Source organism: Bactrocera tryoni, chromosome 3 (genome assembly GCF_016617805.1).
Source record: "Bactrocera tryoni isolate S06 chromosome 3, CSIRO_BtryS06_freeze2, whole genome shotgun sequence".
Lineage (NCBI taxonomy): Eukaryota > Metazoa > Arthropoda > Insecta > Diptera > Tephritidae > Bactrocera > Bactrocera tryoni.
In genome coordinates, this window is record NC_052501.1 from 55675811 (window position 1) to 55691467 (window position 15657).

The window sequence follows — 15657 nt, forward strand, 5'->3', positions numbered from 1 at the left end:
CAATCAATTCAACTTTTGCATGTCTGAAATATTAATATTAAGATCAACTGATCTAAACAGAAATGAGATACATATATGCAATAACTATAAACTCAATTAAAGATACATTTAATATTTCCCACACACGAGAAAGACCTCATTAAAATGATGGGAAATCTCAATTTCATTCTGGATTAATGATAATCATTATATGTAGTATATGAGATCTGCAGTAATTTTTGGTTCAAAATCGCAGATTTTCGACATCAAACTATAGTGTATTCAATATTATAGTACTTTCATTCATATAGAATATTTTTATCCAGTTTTGGTGTTGCCGATATTTTGGAATTTCATTGAGAAACCTTACAGATTGGCCATATTTAAGGCATAAAGTGAAAGTGGCAAATAAAAAAAATTAATGCTCTAGCTTAAAACGCGCTTAATTCATATCAAAAAAGTTTACGTACACAATGATTATTTATATAAATCAAAAGTAATTAACCCCCAAAGGTGATCTGGTCACCGATGCCCAGAGCATACTAAAATTATGGAGGGAACACTTCTCCAGCCAGCTAAATGGCAGTGATCGCACAACGCCAGGAGAAGGCGAACCCGATTCCCCAATCGATGACGATGGAACATTGCCCGACCATGAAAAAGTTCGAATAGCAATTACCTGTCTGAATAACAACAAAGCGGCAGGGGCCGACGGATTGCCGGCCGAGCTATTCAAACACGCGGCGAAGAACTGATAAGGAGCATGCATCAGCTTCTTTGTAAAATGTGGTCGGACGAAAGCATGCCCAACGATTGGAATTTAAGTGTTCTCTGCCAAATCCATAAAAAATGAGACCCCACAATCTGCGCCAACTACAGTGGGATAAGCTTCCTCAACATCGCATATAAGGTTCTATCGAGCGTATTGTGTGAAAGATTAAAGCCCACCGTCAACAAACTGATTGGACCTTATCAGTGTGGCTTCAGACCTGAAAAATCAACAACCGACCAGATATTCACCATGCGCCGCGATTCCAAAAAGGTCGTGAGGATCACAGTGACAATCAGAAGTCGGTCGTCTTCAGAAGTCAAAAATGAAGACAATGCTGATTTGTTTTTACGATTCCGAGAGTATTGTACACCGAGAGTTCGTCCCACCTGGCCAAAGGATTAATGCTATGTTTTACCTTGGTGAGGCAGGGGCCTAGCGCCTGTTGCACGATAATGCGCCGTGTCATCGGTCGACGCTTGTCACTGATTTTTTTACAAAAACTCTATATTAACCATTAATCACTCACCCTACTCACCAGATCTGACACCCTGTAATTTTTACCTATTTGGAAAACTTCATTTGCCCATGAAAGGATACTGGTTTCAGACATTTCAGCTATCCAAAAGGCGACGACCGATATTCTCAAGAGCATTCCGAAAAATGACCTTAAACACTCATTTGAAATGCTAATTGACCGAGCTAAACGCTGTATCGAAGCACAAGGAAACTACTTTGAATAAAATGTATAACTTTTGAAAAATATTAATTTTTTGTTGTTTTTTTAACAGTGATGTTTCTTTTGCGACAGACCTTATAAAATCCATTGCACTGCGTATTTGGTTGCAGTTCTATTCTACTATTCCAAATATTTAGCAATTGTATATTATTATTTTTTAGGAAGGATTGAAATTGTACACATATTCTTCATCGTATCCGTTTAAACATTCCTCGTTAGAGTGCTGCGATTATATACACATCGGATTGCTGCTAAATTCAAAGTGTTATAAAGAGAACCGTGTCCTCCGACGCGCTATTTATAGGCACGCTTCCGCCGCCGCGGCCGCCCTGTACCGCCGCAAACGCTACGTCTCGCAATTTTTATATCTGTTATATATATTGCAAAACCTCAAAAATAACTGTATTTCTCCACTATTAAATGGTTATTACACACATAAACTTTCTTCTTCAATTACTCTATCTACTAAAAAAAAAGCATCAAAAACCGTTGCGTAGTTTTAAAAATTTAAGCATACAAAGGGACAGAAAGAGTGACTTTGTTTTATACTATGTATTGATATAATTATGCATGCAGGCGTCTTGTGTGCCTGTAATTCTGGCAATTTATTCTTTAAGCTTACACCACCCAAACGAACATCTTGTCAAACACGCGCTCGGCGTATTCCACCTGCTGACTGACTGCCTGCCCGAACCCCGGCCGGCAGTCACACTGTCACAATACAGAGAAACTTTGATAAATTAAACAGATTTATTACCACGCTGCCACTGTTGCCAGCAGCAATGCCACAGACGCTCAACCACGGCGTTCGCTGAAGAGCAGCGACTTCTTCGGGGCACAATGCCGCTTGCTGGCTGCTACTACTCCCAAATCGGCTGTCGGCTATCTACATACTTATGCACGTATCTATGTATGTATTCTTATTTCTGCGTGTCACATCAGTCGCCTGTCTGCTTGCCGATTCTCCCTTCCGGCGCTTTGTTGTTGTCCGACTGGTATTTCTCACTTTGTTTTGCTGCATTTCTTTCGAATTTCTTCGCCTTCGCCCCCCTATCGCTCACATTCGCCAGCGGCTTAGTTGACGCTGACAGTGCCACGAATGGTAGTGTTGTTGTTATTTCTATTGTCGTTCAGTTTATCGCTGCCGGCATTCTTTACTTGCCACCGAGCTCCTATCCAACAGCAGATTTTAGCATGCTGGTAACACGTCTTTTGTTTTGTTGTTGCTGCAGCTAGCGGTTTTTGCCCACATATTTCCACGCTCACACATATACATGCATAACTAGCTAAATGCTTTTTGTTGTGGCTTTAGCTTGTTATGTCTTAAGTTATTCCGCTTTACAGTCGTACTCCATCTTCTGCCGCTGAATAACCGAACCGTCATCCAATGTCCCCCTTGTGGCTGTGCTTTTACATTGTGCGTGGTTACCGCACTGCTGCTTGTCTCTGCCTTCGCTTGCTGTTGGACTTCTCAAATTGGTTGTCCTCCATTACATTTTAGCTTTGTACATTTACTTCTTGTTATCATTAATGCTACTCAAAGTTGTTTTTATTGCCTCGTACACACGGTCATTGTTATTATCATTATTATTCGAACGTTGCTGTTATTATGTTTATTTTTTTAGTTTATTTCCCATTTTGGTGTGTCTTTTGTATGTGTGTGTCTGTATGCTTTTGCCATCTGTTGTCTTCTTATCTCAGTCTTGTTCCGATTATGTATTGGTGTGCTGTTTAATATCATCATTGCTGGTATACTTTATTTAGCCTCTATCCATTTATTGTGATTGGTCCAGAACTTTTTTTCTTTCAGATTTTGCTGAAATTAAGTACACTTGTGTATTTTGACCTCTTGAGCACGAAATTGATGTCCGTTTTACGATTCACTATATAACTTTTCCGGAAAATGCGAAAAACCAGCGTTGCCATATGGTAACCGTGGGTCGTATAGGGTACAGGTTTTTTGCTCTTCCTTTTTGAAATAAAATCTTCGAAAAATCTTGTTTTATGCATTTTTATTGAAATTTTAAGTAAGAAAAAATAAATTTTATGACAATACAGTTATGGTTTGGTATGGTAATCTGCAAAACACTTGACGCAAAGACCAACGTTACATTTTCCACATGCTGTTCGCCCGTTAACGCTACAATTTCCACCCGCACAACGTCTACGATTTGATGGCACTACAAAGTGCCCAGTTTGATCGTACCGGAGAGTGTGTTCTACGCGACTTACATAGTTCCTGGGCATATCTGTGAGAAGTCATGGGACCAAGCGATTTGGCTTTGGTACCATAATGTCTGCAATAGTATACGGCCAGTTGTCGTCGAAATTCAAGTTGCGTCGATGAAGCTGCCAAGCATTTTGAATAGAAGCATCTATCAGCCAGGTAAATATGCTAGACCACCACTTTTTCCCCCTGTATGCGATGCGGTACTGGTCCAAGTTTTGATCGAAACGATCTACTCCACACATATATTTGTTATATTCAGTGATCGCACAAGGACGGGGTACGTTTATTCGGGATTTACTCTGCTTTGAATAACGTTGTGCCATTGACTTAGGATTTTCACCAAAAGTGGTAGACAATAAGCGGACAACATTATTATCTTTCCATTTCACCAAACGAATACCAGTACTTTTCATAACAATTGATTCCGAGTAACCTCTATCCATTGATTTAAAAATTTTTTTGTGCATCAGAAGACAGCTTGCAGGAATGCGGTTTTCACGGATTGTTCCCGTGGCATTATATCCACATCTTTTCAGAAAAGCTAACAAAGGATAACTAGTGAAAAGGTTGCCGAAATAAAACGAAAACGGTAACACTTTCAATAAATCAGGGAAATCGTCAACCATACTGACCAAAGGAGCAGCACATTTTCCAAACTTCGCTTCAAAATCTTCGTTTGCACGAGGATTCTTTCCTTGGTAAATTTCGAATTCACCATATAGCCCGATGGAGTGCAAAGGGACCAAACTTTATACCCAAAACGAAATGGTTTGCCCTTGATAAATTGCTTACATCCGTGTCTGCCAAAGTAGGAAATCATACTTTCGTCAAAGGATAGATTTTGTTCGGCATGAAAATGATCAATCATTTTTGCTTTTAAATGATCAGTCAATGGTCGCAATTTCCACATTTTATCGGGATTGGCGTCGCCGTTTTTTGAAGAAGCATTAGAGTTGTCTTCGAAGTGAAGATTTTGCAAAATTTCCTGAAATCTATTTCGACGCATTGTGTTACTCACTAAGCTGTTGCGAATATCTTCATCTTGGCTCCATAAATTTCTGAAATTGGCGTGGTAATTGTATCTCGTAATGACCAATATGCAAATAAATGCTCGAAGTTCGCCGACTATTATGTTTGGGTTAGGTCTATTCTGTCCGATCGCATACATTGCACTTTGTTCGCAAATGTGTCCCAATAATTCATCATCGAAAAACTTTTCAAATTGCTGATGCGGTAGTAAATAACGACAATCCTCGTAATTAGCATCTGGGAAAATGGGAATAAGAGATGACGCATCATATTTTATCCATTGAAATGTTGTTTGTTTATTACTTTGTGGCAGTGAAACATTTGAAGATTTTGGTGTCACTCTACGTAACCGCTTTCTGTCTGGTGATGTACAATTGGATGCTGAAGGTTGACCATTAAAATCCATACTTTTATATTCTTTTTCCACAATAACGACAGGCAAATCTTCGATATTTGCAGCTAAAGAATCCAAGATAATTATTATTATGTAAATATGAAGCGATATTGTTTTCAAACATGCCTCCAATTTCATTTTCATCAAAATTTTGTAAACGTCGTCCACTAGCCATTACAACTTCACATTCGCTTTTAAGCTGAGGGGGACAAACATTATCTGGTATTCCCCCAGATTCGTCTTCCGCATCATCTTCACCAGATATATTGCCATCCACAGGAGGTTCAATATAAATAGTAGCTGGTACATCATCTTGATCACCTGCTTCGTCAAGCTCTTCAATAAAATCAAGCATTTGTTGCAACGATAAACCTCTAAGCAAAATAAAACATATAAAAAACAAGAACATATTCAGACATTTGTTTAATAAAAGCATAAAAATACTTCGTACGCAATCCAAAATGCAAAGAAAATCACAAAAAATTAAATGAAACACGAATAAAAAACCTGTCCCCTAGGCGACCCACGTTTACCATATGGTAACGCCTAAGGTAAAATGTAAAAAAATAGTAAAAACCAACTATTTTTGACCAAACTGAATTCACATTTTATGGTTTATTTATTTAGCTATCGATTGGTATTATTAATTCTAAAGTCTGTCGAAATATTAGCATTATATAAAAGCACTTACCGACATGCCATATCGAAAAACGAGATTTTTTCACCTTTGCTTTCGTCAACTTATTCTCAGATACGATAATTACTCAAATTGAACTCCCAATAATTCAAATTTCACAATTCTGGAAAGCTGCAAATTTTTCGCATAAGAAAACGGTTTGTAGTTTTGTAGTGTAGCTTTCAAGTTATTTATGAAAATGTAACATGACATTTTGCGTTACGATATGGTACGCGTAGGTTATTTCGCGTACTGAGCGTACATACTACTACGAGCAAGAAATAGTAAGACTTTGTTCATAATTTTAAAATTCTTAATTTATTATTCAAAATCTATTTCGTCCCCCTCAAAGTAATCCCCTTTGGCTCCATTACACTTACGTCAACGTTTGTTCTAACACTCGAAACGGTTGTTAAAGTTAATTTCCGGAATAGCCTTCAATGCACGTAGCAATTCACGTTTAATATCTTCAATTGGCTCAAAACGGTTTCCCTGGAGCGGTCGTTTCAGTTTGCTGCATAGATAGAAGTCGCACGGCATCAGACGAACGCCGGTGGTTGCGGCACTATATTGGTTGAAAATTTGGTGAAAAATTAACCAAGAATCAGTGTAGTATGCGACGGTGCATTATCGTAATGCAAGCACCAAGAGTTGTTGGCCCATAGTACCGGCCTCTTTTTACGAATAACTTCACGTAAACGACTCATAAAACTTTAATACTTAGTATAACTTATTTACAGTTTGGCCGGTATGATGAAATTCGGAGTGCCCCACTCCTCGATAATCAAAGGAAACTGTCGACATAACCTTTATTGGGCCTACTGATGGTCTGTTACTAGGTAGTAAGCATAGATCCAAGACACATCACCAGTAATAATTCATTTCATTCCTGGTAGTCAGAAATCATTGTTTCACGGGGTTAACGCGAGGCTGTTATTCAAAAAAGTTTGGTGATTTTGTAACCACTCAATGATCAGTCAGTCAGCACGGGATTGTGACAGCGTACACACGTTCAGCATCGGACTACGCAGTGAGCTTATCCTCTAGCTAGTCTTGGTACCCTGAATTGTGAATGCCGTCTGTTAAGGGTGAGCCTGATAGTGAGTTGATCCTCTGCCCAACTCAACCTTTAACAATGCGGTCGCTAACGCAGTTTTCCGTGGTCCGGTATCTTTACGCGGCTAAAGTGGTTAAACAGGACATCACCAGCGTAGTCGTCGTAGTAGAGAAACGTCAACGTGTACGCCAGGACATCGTCATCGAAGCATACAGGAGCGCCGGCATAGCCGAGCGTGGTCGTCGTAGAACGAGAGCGTCAGCGCACGAGTTACCAATATGCTGATCTCGATATTGGTGTAGGTGTCTCTGCCTTCGTTCAAATAATCCAAAATGCAGTGCTGTTTTAATTTCTTCTGTTTAGTATCAATGTTCACACTCGAATGAATCAAGAAAAACCGAAAAAATAGCCGCTTTGTGATTCTCTCTAAAAATAGCTGCTTCGCGATTCTCTCTTCTCTTCTCCTAAACTCTCTTTTAGTCCTAAACTCATAGATCTGTACAAATAGGGTAGAGAAAATAACTCACGCCGCAGGACACCGTGGTCGTAGCCGAGCGTGGTCGTCATGGTACAGAGCAGCAAGTCGTCTAGCACCCAGGAGCGGACCACACTGAACCGTTACCCTGGCAGCACTTTCTTCGGGCGACGACATTACAACGCGGGAGACAATATTTGTAACGTTAAGTAAAATTATAAGGTAAAACAAAATAAATTACGATTCGTAGAAGAGCCCCAATGTTTACAAATTTATTGTAACGAACCCTGGACACGGCGAGTATACCTCAGCAAGTTATCAGAAGCAGGGGCAGCAAAAAGCTTCGCTACATCTTTCAAAATGGTTTTAACTGATCCTTTCGATATTCCATTAAAGCCACTAAGATCTGTGACTGTTAATAGTCGATTTACCAATTCCTTTATTTTATTGGCGTATTGATAATTGATGTTAATGGTCGTCCTGGAAGTGGTTCGTCGTCAACGCATTCTCGACCCTCTTTGAATAATTTGAACCAACCAAAAACACTTGCTCCCGACAAACAATTATAACTGAAAGCATTTTCCAAAATTCTGAACATTTCGGCACCAGCAATTTTATTCCGCTCGCAAAATTTAATTGAACTTTTTTATTGAATCATTTCACTCATTGTATACATATGTATATCACCGTATGCCCTTTATGTACTTCAGAAAGGCAAGCATACATATAATAAACCCTAATAATCATTTTAATGCGACATTTAGCACAGATGTCGTTGACAGTCATACCAACCCAGAAAAGAATAATTTCGACTATGGGGTTTTCCCGTGAAATTTAAATTAGAAAGTCTCACTATCGTTTGAACACAGCTGGGGTATTTCCTTGAACGATTTCACTCATTTTATGCATCAAACCATAAGGTATCCAATATACCCGATATATTTATTGGCGCTTAATTCGTATATTGGAACCAGAAAATATCAAATGAAATTTATAATTTTTTATGGGGGTGCTTGTGCTTCTATTCCGCCACCGTAGTTTTGAAATATAGGGATAATAGCATCTACCAAATTCAGTTGAAATTAGTCAATCAGATCCTGGGATATCGGTTTTTACCAATAGTTGGGCAATTGCACGTCCATTGTCTAGTCTTGGTTCTGCTTCGTATCGTAGACTTTGCCCTTTTTGTATCAAATTTGGGGTGAAAAATTTAATATCTCTGTCACAATTATTCAAAGAACTGTCACACTTTTAGTAACTCTTATATGACGAGTGGACGAGTTTAAAATACGATTTCAACCATTTGACACTGTGAAATGAGGTGCCAGAAAGAGTTTTTTGAGTTAACTTATGCGGCTCGAGAGATGTGTACATTAAACCTATTTGGGGTCGCAATTACACGCGTTTGAAAAGAATAAATATAGATGTCCTTCTCTAATGTAATTCATTGCACAAAATTCCAGATTTATAGCTGGATTTGAAGTTTAGTTATAGCACTTTAGAAGTTTTCGCTTAATTGCATTTTGTGAGCGTGACAATTAAGTCGATCTACCCCTCTTTTGGGTGCCAAGGAGCATGTGTATCAAGTTTCATCAATATCAATATAAGTCCAAGTTATCACTTGAACATACTTACGGACAGTCTGACCGACAGTCACTCGAAATTAAACTAGTCTTGTAGTCCTGGTGATACAAAGAGTTGTTACGAGCGCATAATAATATTTTCAATGCATTAGAAATAACTAACTAGTATATGGTACATGTAAAATATACATATGGTTTTATTCCTCCTGTACGATTAATAATTATTCTTCTTATTATGTTGACAAATTAAGGGCGCACAAGTTTAACAGCAGTTTGTAAGGCTACTGAATTTTTGAGTAGCCTTTTTCATTGCAAAAATTCGTTTATAGAAGGGTCATTACCTGCCGAAGGGCAACCATTATAAGAAATTTAGAATCGGAAATCGAAAGTGTTCGAACTATCTATACTTAGTACTACTGGCCGACTCTAACTAACCATCATTAGCGGTGGTGTGCAATCACTCTAAAAAAAAACCGCAAAATAACACTTTCTAAGGCTTTGAAAACAAACTAACCGATATACATATATGAATATAATTCCTCGGGGGGATACAAGGGAACCTGTGCCTTATGGAAATCAATTGGCTTAGAATATGACAACGATTGAAAATACTGGTACATAATAGCCCTTTTAAATTTATGAACCTATTAAAATAAGATATTAAATCAAGAATCTGTAGTTTACAGGGTTCAATAAAGCAAAACCTTCTCATGCTTTAAAATTATATTTTTATTCAGAAATGTGTCGGTAAATTTATTTTCTTGTATATTTTCATGATTTAGTTAATTTAAATTTTGACTTTTAGAAATTTTATTGAGTTGAACGTACTTTTGCAACTCGCTTATACAACAAAAAAAACATATTCTTTCAATTGTGTTATAGCGCACTCGCAGTAACGTGAACATCATCTAATTTGAACAACGCTTAATGTCTACGGCTTGGTAAATCAATCGAGATAAGTTCAGAAAAACCTTAACCTCTGCAATTTAAAAAAAAGCACACATAGTAGAAAACTTGCAAAAGAGAACTTGTGTAACTAGCGAAGTTATTAAATATAGTGCAGCTATGTCAGCAATGCGCTCTATCAAAAATAAGAGAGAAACTGTTGAAAATATGTAGGAAAATAACACATGCAATGGACCGCGAATATGGCAACCTTTAAAATCAGGAGAGATTTATAGAAAAACTTCTTTATTAGTTGTTCTTGCTTGAGAGAAATTTGCCAGTAAGGGGATTGATGTTCAATGAAAAGGCTTAAAGAAAACGTCTTTGGTTCAATGCTAATGACGTATAGGTCCAGCGACTTAACGCATAAAGATATTGTGTTAAATTTCTTAAAGTATTCGAAGAAAAACTCTCATCGCATTCTCATTTAGTGGATCCATTTAAGCAAAAACTTAAACAAAACATGGAGGAACTGGAGTTATGCAATTATAAAATCAAGTCTGGATTATTCCTGAAGCTTTTACAAGATAAAACAGGAGAAAACAAAAAAAAACTTTTGGCTAATGGTAAGGTCAAAACTCTACGCAGTTTTAAAAACTTCACACTTCCTACAGCTAATAAATGGTCTAAATCGTCCTTACTGAAAATGCGATCAAAATAACGAAAGACATTACAACAAGTAAGGCAGAGCTAAGTTCGGTTACAACCGTTTACTCTTTAATCTTGCAGCTTGCAAGAATCAATGCCATGGAAATACATTAAGCTGCAAAACATAAACCAGGAATCGGAATCTAAGCAATTATATATTTACAGTATATACATACATTTATAAATAACTCATAATCTGGCCAACATACGTACGTATATATGTGACCCCGCACATAGAAACCCGGCTAGTGTGTCAAAACAGGATTTTTCACGAGAGGCGTTGAAAGATATGAAGCACGTGTTCTCTCCCCCTCTTCCTCCTTGTTCGTTACTATATTAGCAGTGAAGCCGTCTGAGTGTTGTCATGGTAATCGAATGCTCATTGTTTTGGCTGTCGCTCGTTGAAAACCGATAATCGACATTTTGACACACTAGCCGGGTTTCTATGTGCGGAGTCACATATGAAGTACATATATGGGGGTGTGGCAGCATCGACCCAATTTTCTCTATTATTGTTACTACTATTATTATTAAGATGTCAGATACCAATAAAATCTTCTCTGAGATTCATTAAGGTACCTCACATACCATTCTTCGACAGACCTTAAGTGCTCGGCTAATATTCTTGATGCTATTATGTGGCATTTGTTACGGCTCACTAAAGCTGTGCCATCCGAAACAAAAAATTGCATTAAAGAACAAGGAGAGCAATTTTATAGCAATATTTGGTATCTCAATTATCATTTTTGGTGTCCTAATGCCTTTTTCGGACTTAACTTTTTCATGATTCTGGTAACTTCAAAAGTAGAAGTCTTAATAGACACAAGCGACTCGTTAGCGGTAATGGGCAAGGTTGGCAACTTAAAGTTGTTCTTTGGGCAATTGGGTTGAAATACCTTTCCTAGGTGATTTGCAAAGCAATATGTCTTATCCTCATCACTACGTGCCCAGTTACCATTCAACTGTCTTAGAGGCATGTTGGAATCTACTTGTGGCTTGAAAGACTTTTGCGCTTTCCAAAAGGAGTTTTGCTTGCTAGAATTTGGACACAGTTTCATTATATAATTTTCAGTCTTGCGTTCTTACTCGCGTTTAAGTGCATTTTTTTAACTTTCGTGCAACAGATTTCTGTTGAAGCAGAGTTGAAGAGGAGCGATTTAACTGTCATTCACGTCTAGCTAAGTGGTATTATTGGTGATCTTTCTAAAACCAACTGAATTATTGTTTCTTTTTGGTGTTGCCAATACAGCTGCATTAGTAATTACATCGTTAAATTCTCTTATACTTTCATCAATGTCTCTTCCTGTATTTATTTTGCAATTAATATTGATGTGGCTGCTGATATATTTTCTATACTTCAACCAGTTAGTTATATGTAATATAGAGCTTTGGCTCAAAAAAATGGGCTGTTCGTATAACTTTATTAGTACAGGAGAATGATCAAATGATAAGTCTGTACATGTATCAGCTGTCATAAGCGGTTTATCTATATTTTTGACTACAGCAAATCTATTAAGTCTGGTATTTTTTTTCTATCACTGGGCCAGAATGTCGGCTTATCAGGAGATATTATATCCAGCTTATTATGCTTATTTATAATAGTGTAGTACAGTTTTCGTCCTTTCGTGTGTTTTGCGTAGTAATCTCCACCTAAACTTAGGCTTTGACCTAGTGTTCCAAAAAAGTCTTTAAATTCGCTATCGCTAATTTTAAAACGAGGGGGACAGAATATAGCCGTAAGGTTTAAGACACAACCACGATTTTTTGGTGATATTGTTGGAGCTTGTAACTGTGGTGTGGCATGAGATTCTAGAGCATAAACGACTTCTAATCGACACTGCCGTGCCATCATGCGCTTTTCCATCCGGATGATTTGTAACATAGAGTCTAAATCTCGGTATATTGAAATTATTTCTATTTCATAGATGAGTTTCTGGTAGTATAAGCATTACATCTATATTTTTTCAGACAGAAATCTAATAATCTTTAATTTATATTGATGTTACAACGGTGTTAGCATTCCATATACAGATATTTAGTAAGCTCATTTTTTACTTAATAAATTTTGCAGCATTTGATTTTGTAATTTTATTAAATCTTGGATCATATTTTGTATTATAGACATAAATTGTGTCATACACTGTGTAAGATTTATAATCATAGTTTCAATACCTCCATTTGGAGGATTTTGTGGCAGTTGCATTTGAACAGTGTTGCCTTTCACCACATTTGCATAGTTTCCTTGCATATTATTATTGTTAGAAGTAATAGGATTTGAAATTTTTTCTGAGGTTGCTAGAATTTCATTACGGGGTGTTTCTAACATTTAAATCTTTATATACAGGACAACCCCTGAGTTAGCAGTGTGATTTCCTCCACAATTGCTGCATTTTTTATGACGTCCTTCGTAAGGGTGCATTTAGAAGTGGGATGTAAATCACCACATACCACACAAAGACTGCGTAGAGTGCAATATGTTTTGGTATGCCCATATTCTTGGCAGTTAGTACATTGTACCGGAACGTTTGGTAAGAATGCCTACGGCCTTGTTGGTGGGGCTGCGCTGTGCTCATGTTTTTTTGTTTATTTTATTGTTTATTTGTTATTTTATTATGTTTTTTTTAATGTTTTGATTAACACAATATATATATATATATACATAATTCAGCGTTAAGAACTTTGTCGATTTAGCCATGTCCGTCTGCTCATTTGTCGGAATCGCCGATATCGGACAGCTTAGAGGCCATATAAACTGAACGAATAAAATGAAGATCTTGAAAAAATTGTTTCATTTGACGAGATATCATTATTTAAAATTTTTCATCAATTATGTTTTAGGGTACGAATACAATATTTGAAGCAATTTGGCAGCCTTATTTTAGGGCATAAGATATTATATAAGATGCGTTCCAAAGTAAATAGGACTTCAAAAAAAAAAACAAACACAGAAAAAATTGTTTTTTCGGCAAAATCAATTTATTTTATTCAAAATAGTCTCTTTCTGCTTCAATACAGCTTTTTGCACGGTCCAAAAGCATGTCGAACGAGTGTTTCAGCTCGTTGGTCGGTATGGCCGCCAGTATGCCGGGCAAGCCTTTTGAATGGCCCCTACGTCTGCATAACGCTTTCTTTTCATGGGAAAATGTTTTTTTTAGAAAAGGAAGAAGTCGCACGGTCGGGTGAATACGGGGGTGGTTAATGGTTAAAATGTGATTTTTGGTCAAATAATCTTCCTTCGAATCTTGGATTCTGAGCAATTTTTGGCCGTCCGTCAATTTGTGCAGACAATTGTTTTGGAGATGTTCAATTCTATTTCCATGAATTAGAATGATGATTTCGGCTGATTTTTGATGAATTCTGGTACAGTTTTGATGGAATTTCCGGTGATCACGGATTTTGATTGGCTCACATGTTGATCGCCATTTATGTCCTCACGACTACTTTAAAAACGTTGAAACCACTCGTGCACTCTGCTACGGGATAGGGAATCATCGCCATAAACTTGTTTTAGCAACTGAAACGTTTCGGTAAAAGTTTTACCAATTTTAAAACACAATTCAATATTGGCTCTTTGTTCGAAGCTCATTTTCGCAACCATAATTCAAACATACTGACACTTAAAACGCAATAACTTCACTTCCAATCAATGAAATGTCATGAAGTTCTCACTGGACAGTCGATAAAGAAAGCAGTTTGTAACGCCCATATGATGGCGCCACCAGATTCAAAAAGTCCTGGAACGCACCTTGTAGTTATGGATTATGGTAAATGTTTTTTGTTCGCGCCATAATTCGCATTACAGCGCCTACACCGAGGAAATATAAAAAAGTGGAACAAAGGACTGTTATAAAATAATTAGTTTATAAATTCTTGCTCTGCATTTTACAACTTTCAGATCCTGTTAACACGCTCTCTTGCTTCTAGGTAGACAATGTTACACTAATCTCATGCCTCACTTACTTATTGGCTCACTAAATCATTAAATGATGTAAATTAGCAGCCACAGATTTCCAGCTGTGCACCATAACAATAAAAAATTTAATTAATAGTACGTTTTACTGAGCTTAACTCTGAACTTGGTTAATGTCGCCATCGTAAATGGCTGCTATAGACATTCGCGAGACCTTTTGTTTGTCCGCATTGTTGTTGTCTGTCTTACAACACTAATGCTGAAGTTATAAAGTATTTAAGAAAATTATGTGTTTACCATGTCAGTGGCAGAGCTTTAGCTATTTTCTTGCTTTGTGAGTTTTATTGCTTGCTTGTATTAAGTGTGCTTTCACATATACTTATATGGATGTGTAAACACTTAAATATATTAATGAGAATGTGTGTGTTTTGTAATTTGTTTACGCTTTGCAAATGTGGTAAAGGGAAAATATTTAATGCTTATTAAGATTTGTCAGCATCGCTTGTCTGCGTTGGTATGTGTGTGAAGCTCTAGTATTCCAGTGCAACATATTTCTCATTAAATAGCATTAAATTCATTATCCTGTTGTAAGGACTTGTATTATAAATGTATGTATTTGTTTATCTTTGCATATTTGCAAAATAAATTGTATGGGCTTTAAGTTTAAATAATTCAAAGAAAGTAATTCAATACTATGCACAGAAGCCGAAGCAGAAGATTAGATATTTATTATTCTACTCTGTAAGCTTTGTATTAAAGTTCTTAGGTTGCTTAATTTTCATTAGAATAATAACCACCTTTGTTTATGTTAGACTAAAATATAAAATATGTGGAGCTTTCATCAAATACTTCGAGAAATACTTAAATGGTGTTTGTATATTCTTCGCCTCAATCTCCTCAAACATTCTATATTTTATAGGTTACGAGAAATATCATTGATTTTTGAAAGTCTGATAAGATAGGTATACGGAAAAAAAGATAATGGGGCTTTTAGAATCTTTCTGAAGACATTCAATAACTTTTTTAAATAGTCATAGTTATATACCAGTTCCTATATTTTCAGCTGTCAATTTTCAGGGATATACTATGAAGAACCATTTTTAGAATACAACAACTATCCCAATGCAAAAGTAGACTTTATAATTCTAGAGCTTGTCTTCCGTTAGTAAGTCTCAGTGCACATTTTGTCAATATACTCCCATTTTCAATATGACGGGTGTTTT

At 36.8% G+C, this 15657-nt stretch overlaps 2 protein-coding genes across 3 annotated transcripts in view; both read right to left on the reverse strand.

Moving 5' to 3' along the window:
- Positions 1-3599: 3599 nt before the first annotated feature.
- On the reverse strand, positions 3600-5170 carry LOC120772207 (piggyBac transposable element-derived protein 3-like). 2 transcript variants are annotated; one of them, XM_040100674.1, is made up of 3 exons: positions 5050-5170; positions 4350-4983; positions 3600-4272 (listed from the first exon to the last, which is right to left on the reverse strand). In XM_040100674.1, exons 1-3 carry the CDS (start codon positions 5150-5152, stop codon positions 3747-3749), a joined length of 1263 nt encoding a protein of 420 aa, XP_039956608.1. In that variant the 5' UTR covers positions 5153-5170; the 3' UTR covers positions 3600-3746. The 2 variants fall into 2 exon arrangements, with proteins under 2 accessions (XP_039956608.1, XP_039956607.1); XM_040100673.1 differs by having other exon boundaries at positions 4350-5170.
- The window catches only part of LOC120770695, a 207615-nt gene continuing 197114 nt past the window's right edge, over positions 5157-15657 (reverse strand). Inside the window, exons 3-4 of the mRNA XM_040098278.1 lie at positions 5263-5514; positions 5157-5205 (exon numbers count right to left, since the gene is read on the reverse strand). Coding sequence (XP_039954212.1) covers positions 5157-5205; positions 5263-5514 — 301 coding nt within the window. The remainder of the gene's footprint in view (positions 5206-5262; positions 5515-15657) is intronic.

Excerpts from the sequence above, each read along its gene's own strand:
- LOC120772207 (XM_040100673.1), bottom strand. The coding sequence starts at position 5,152 with ATGGATTTTAATGGTCAACCTTCAGCATCCAATTGTACATCACCAGAC. Across the intron at positions 4,273-4,349 it reads GAAAATGTGCTGCTCCTTTG|TTATCCTTTGTTAGCTTTTC; the intron begins GTCAGTATGGTT and ends CCTTTTCACTAG.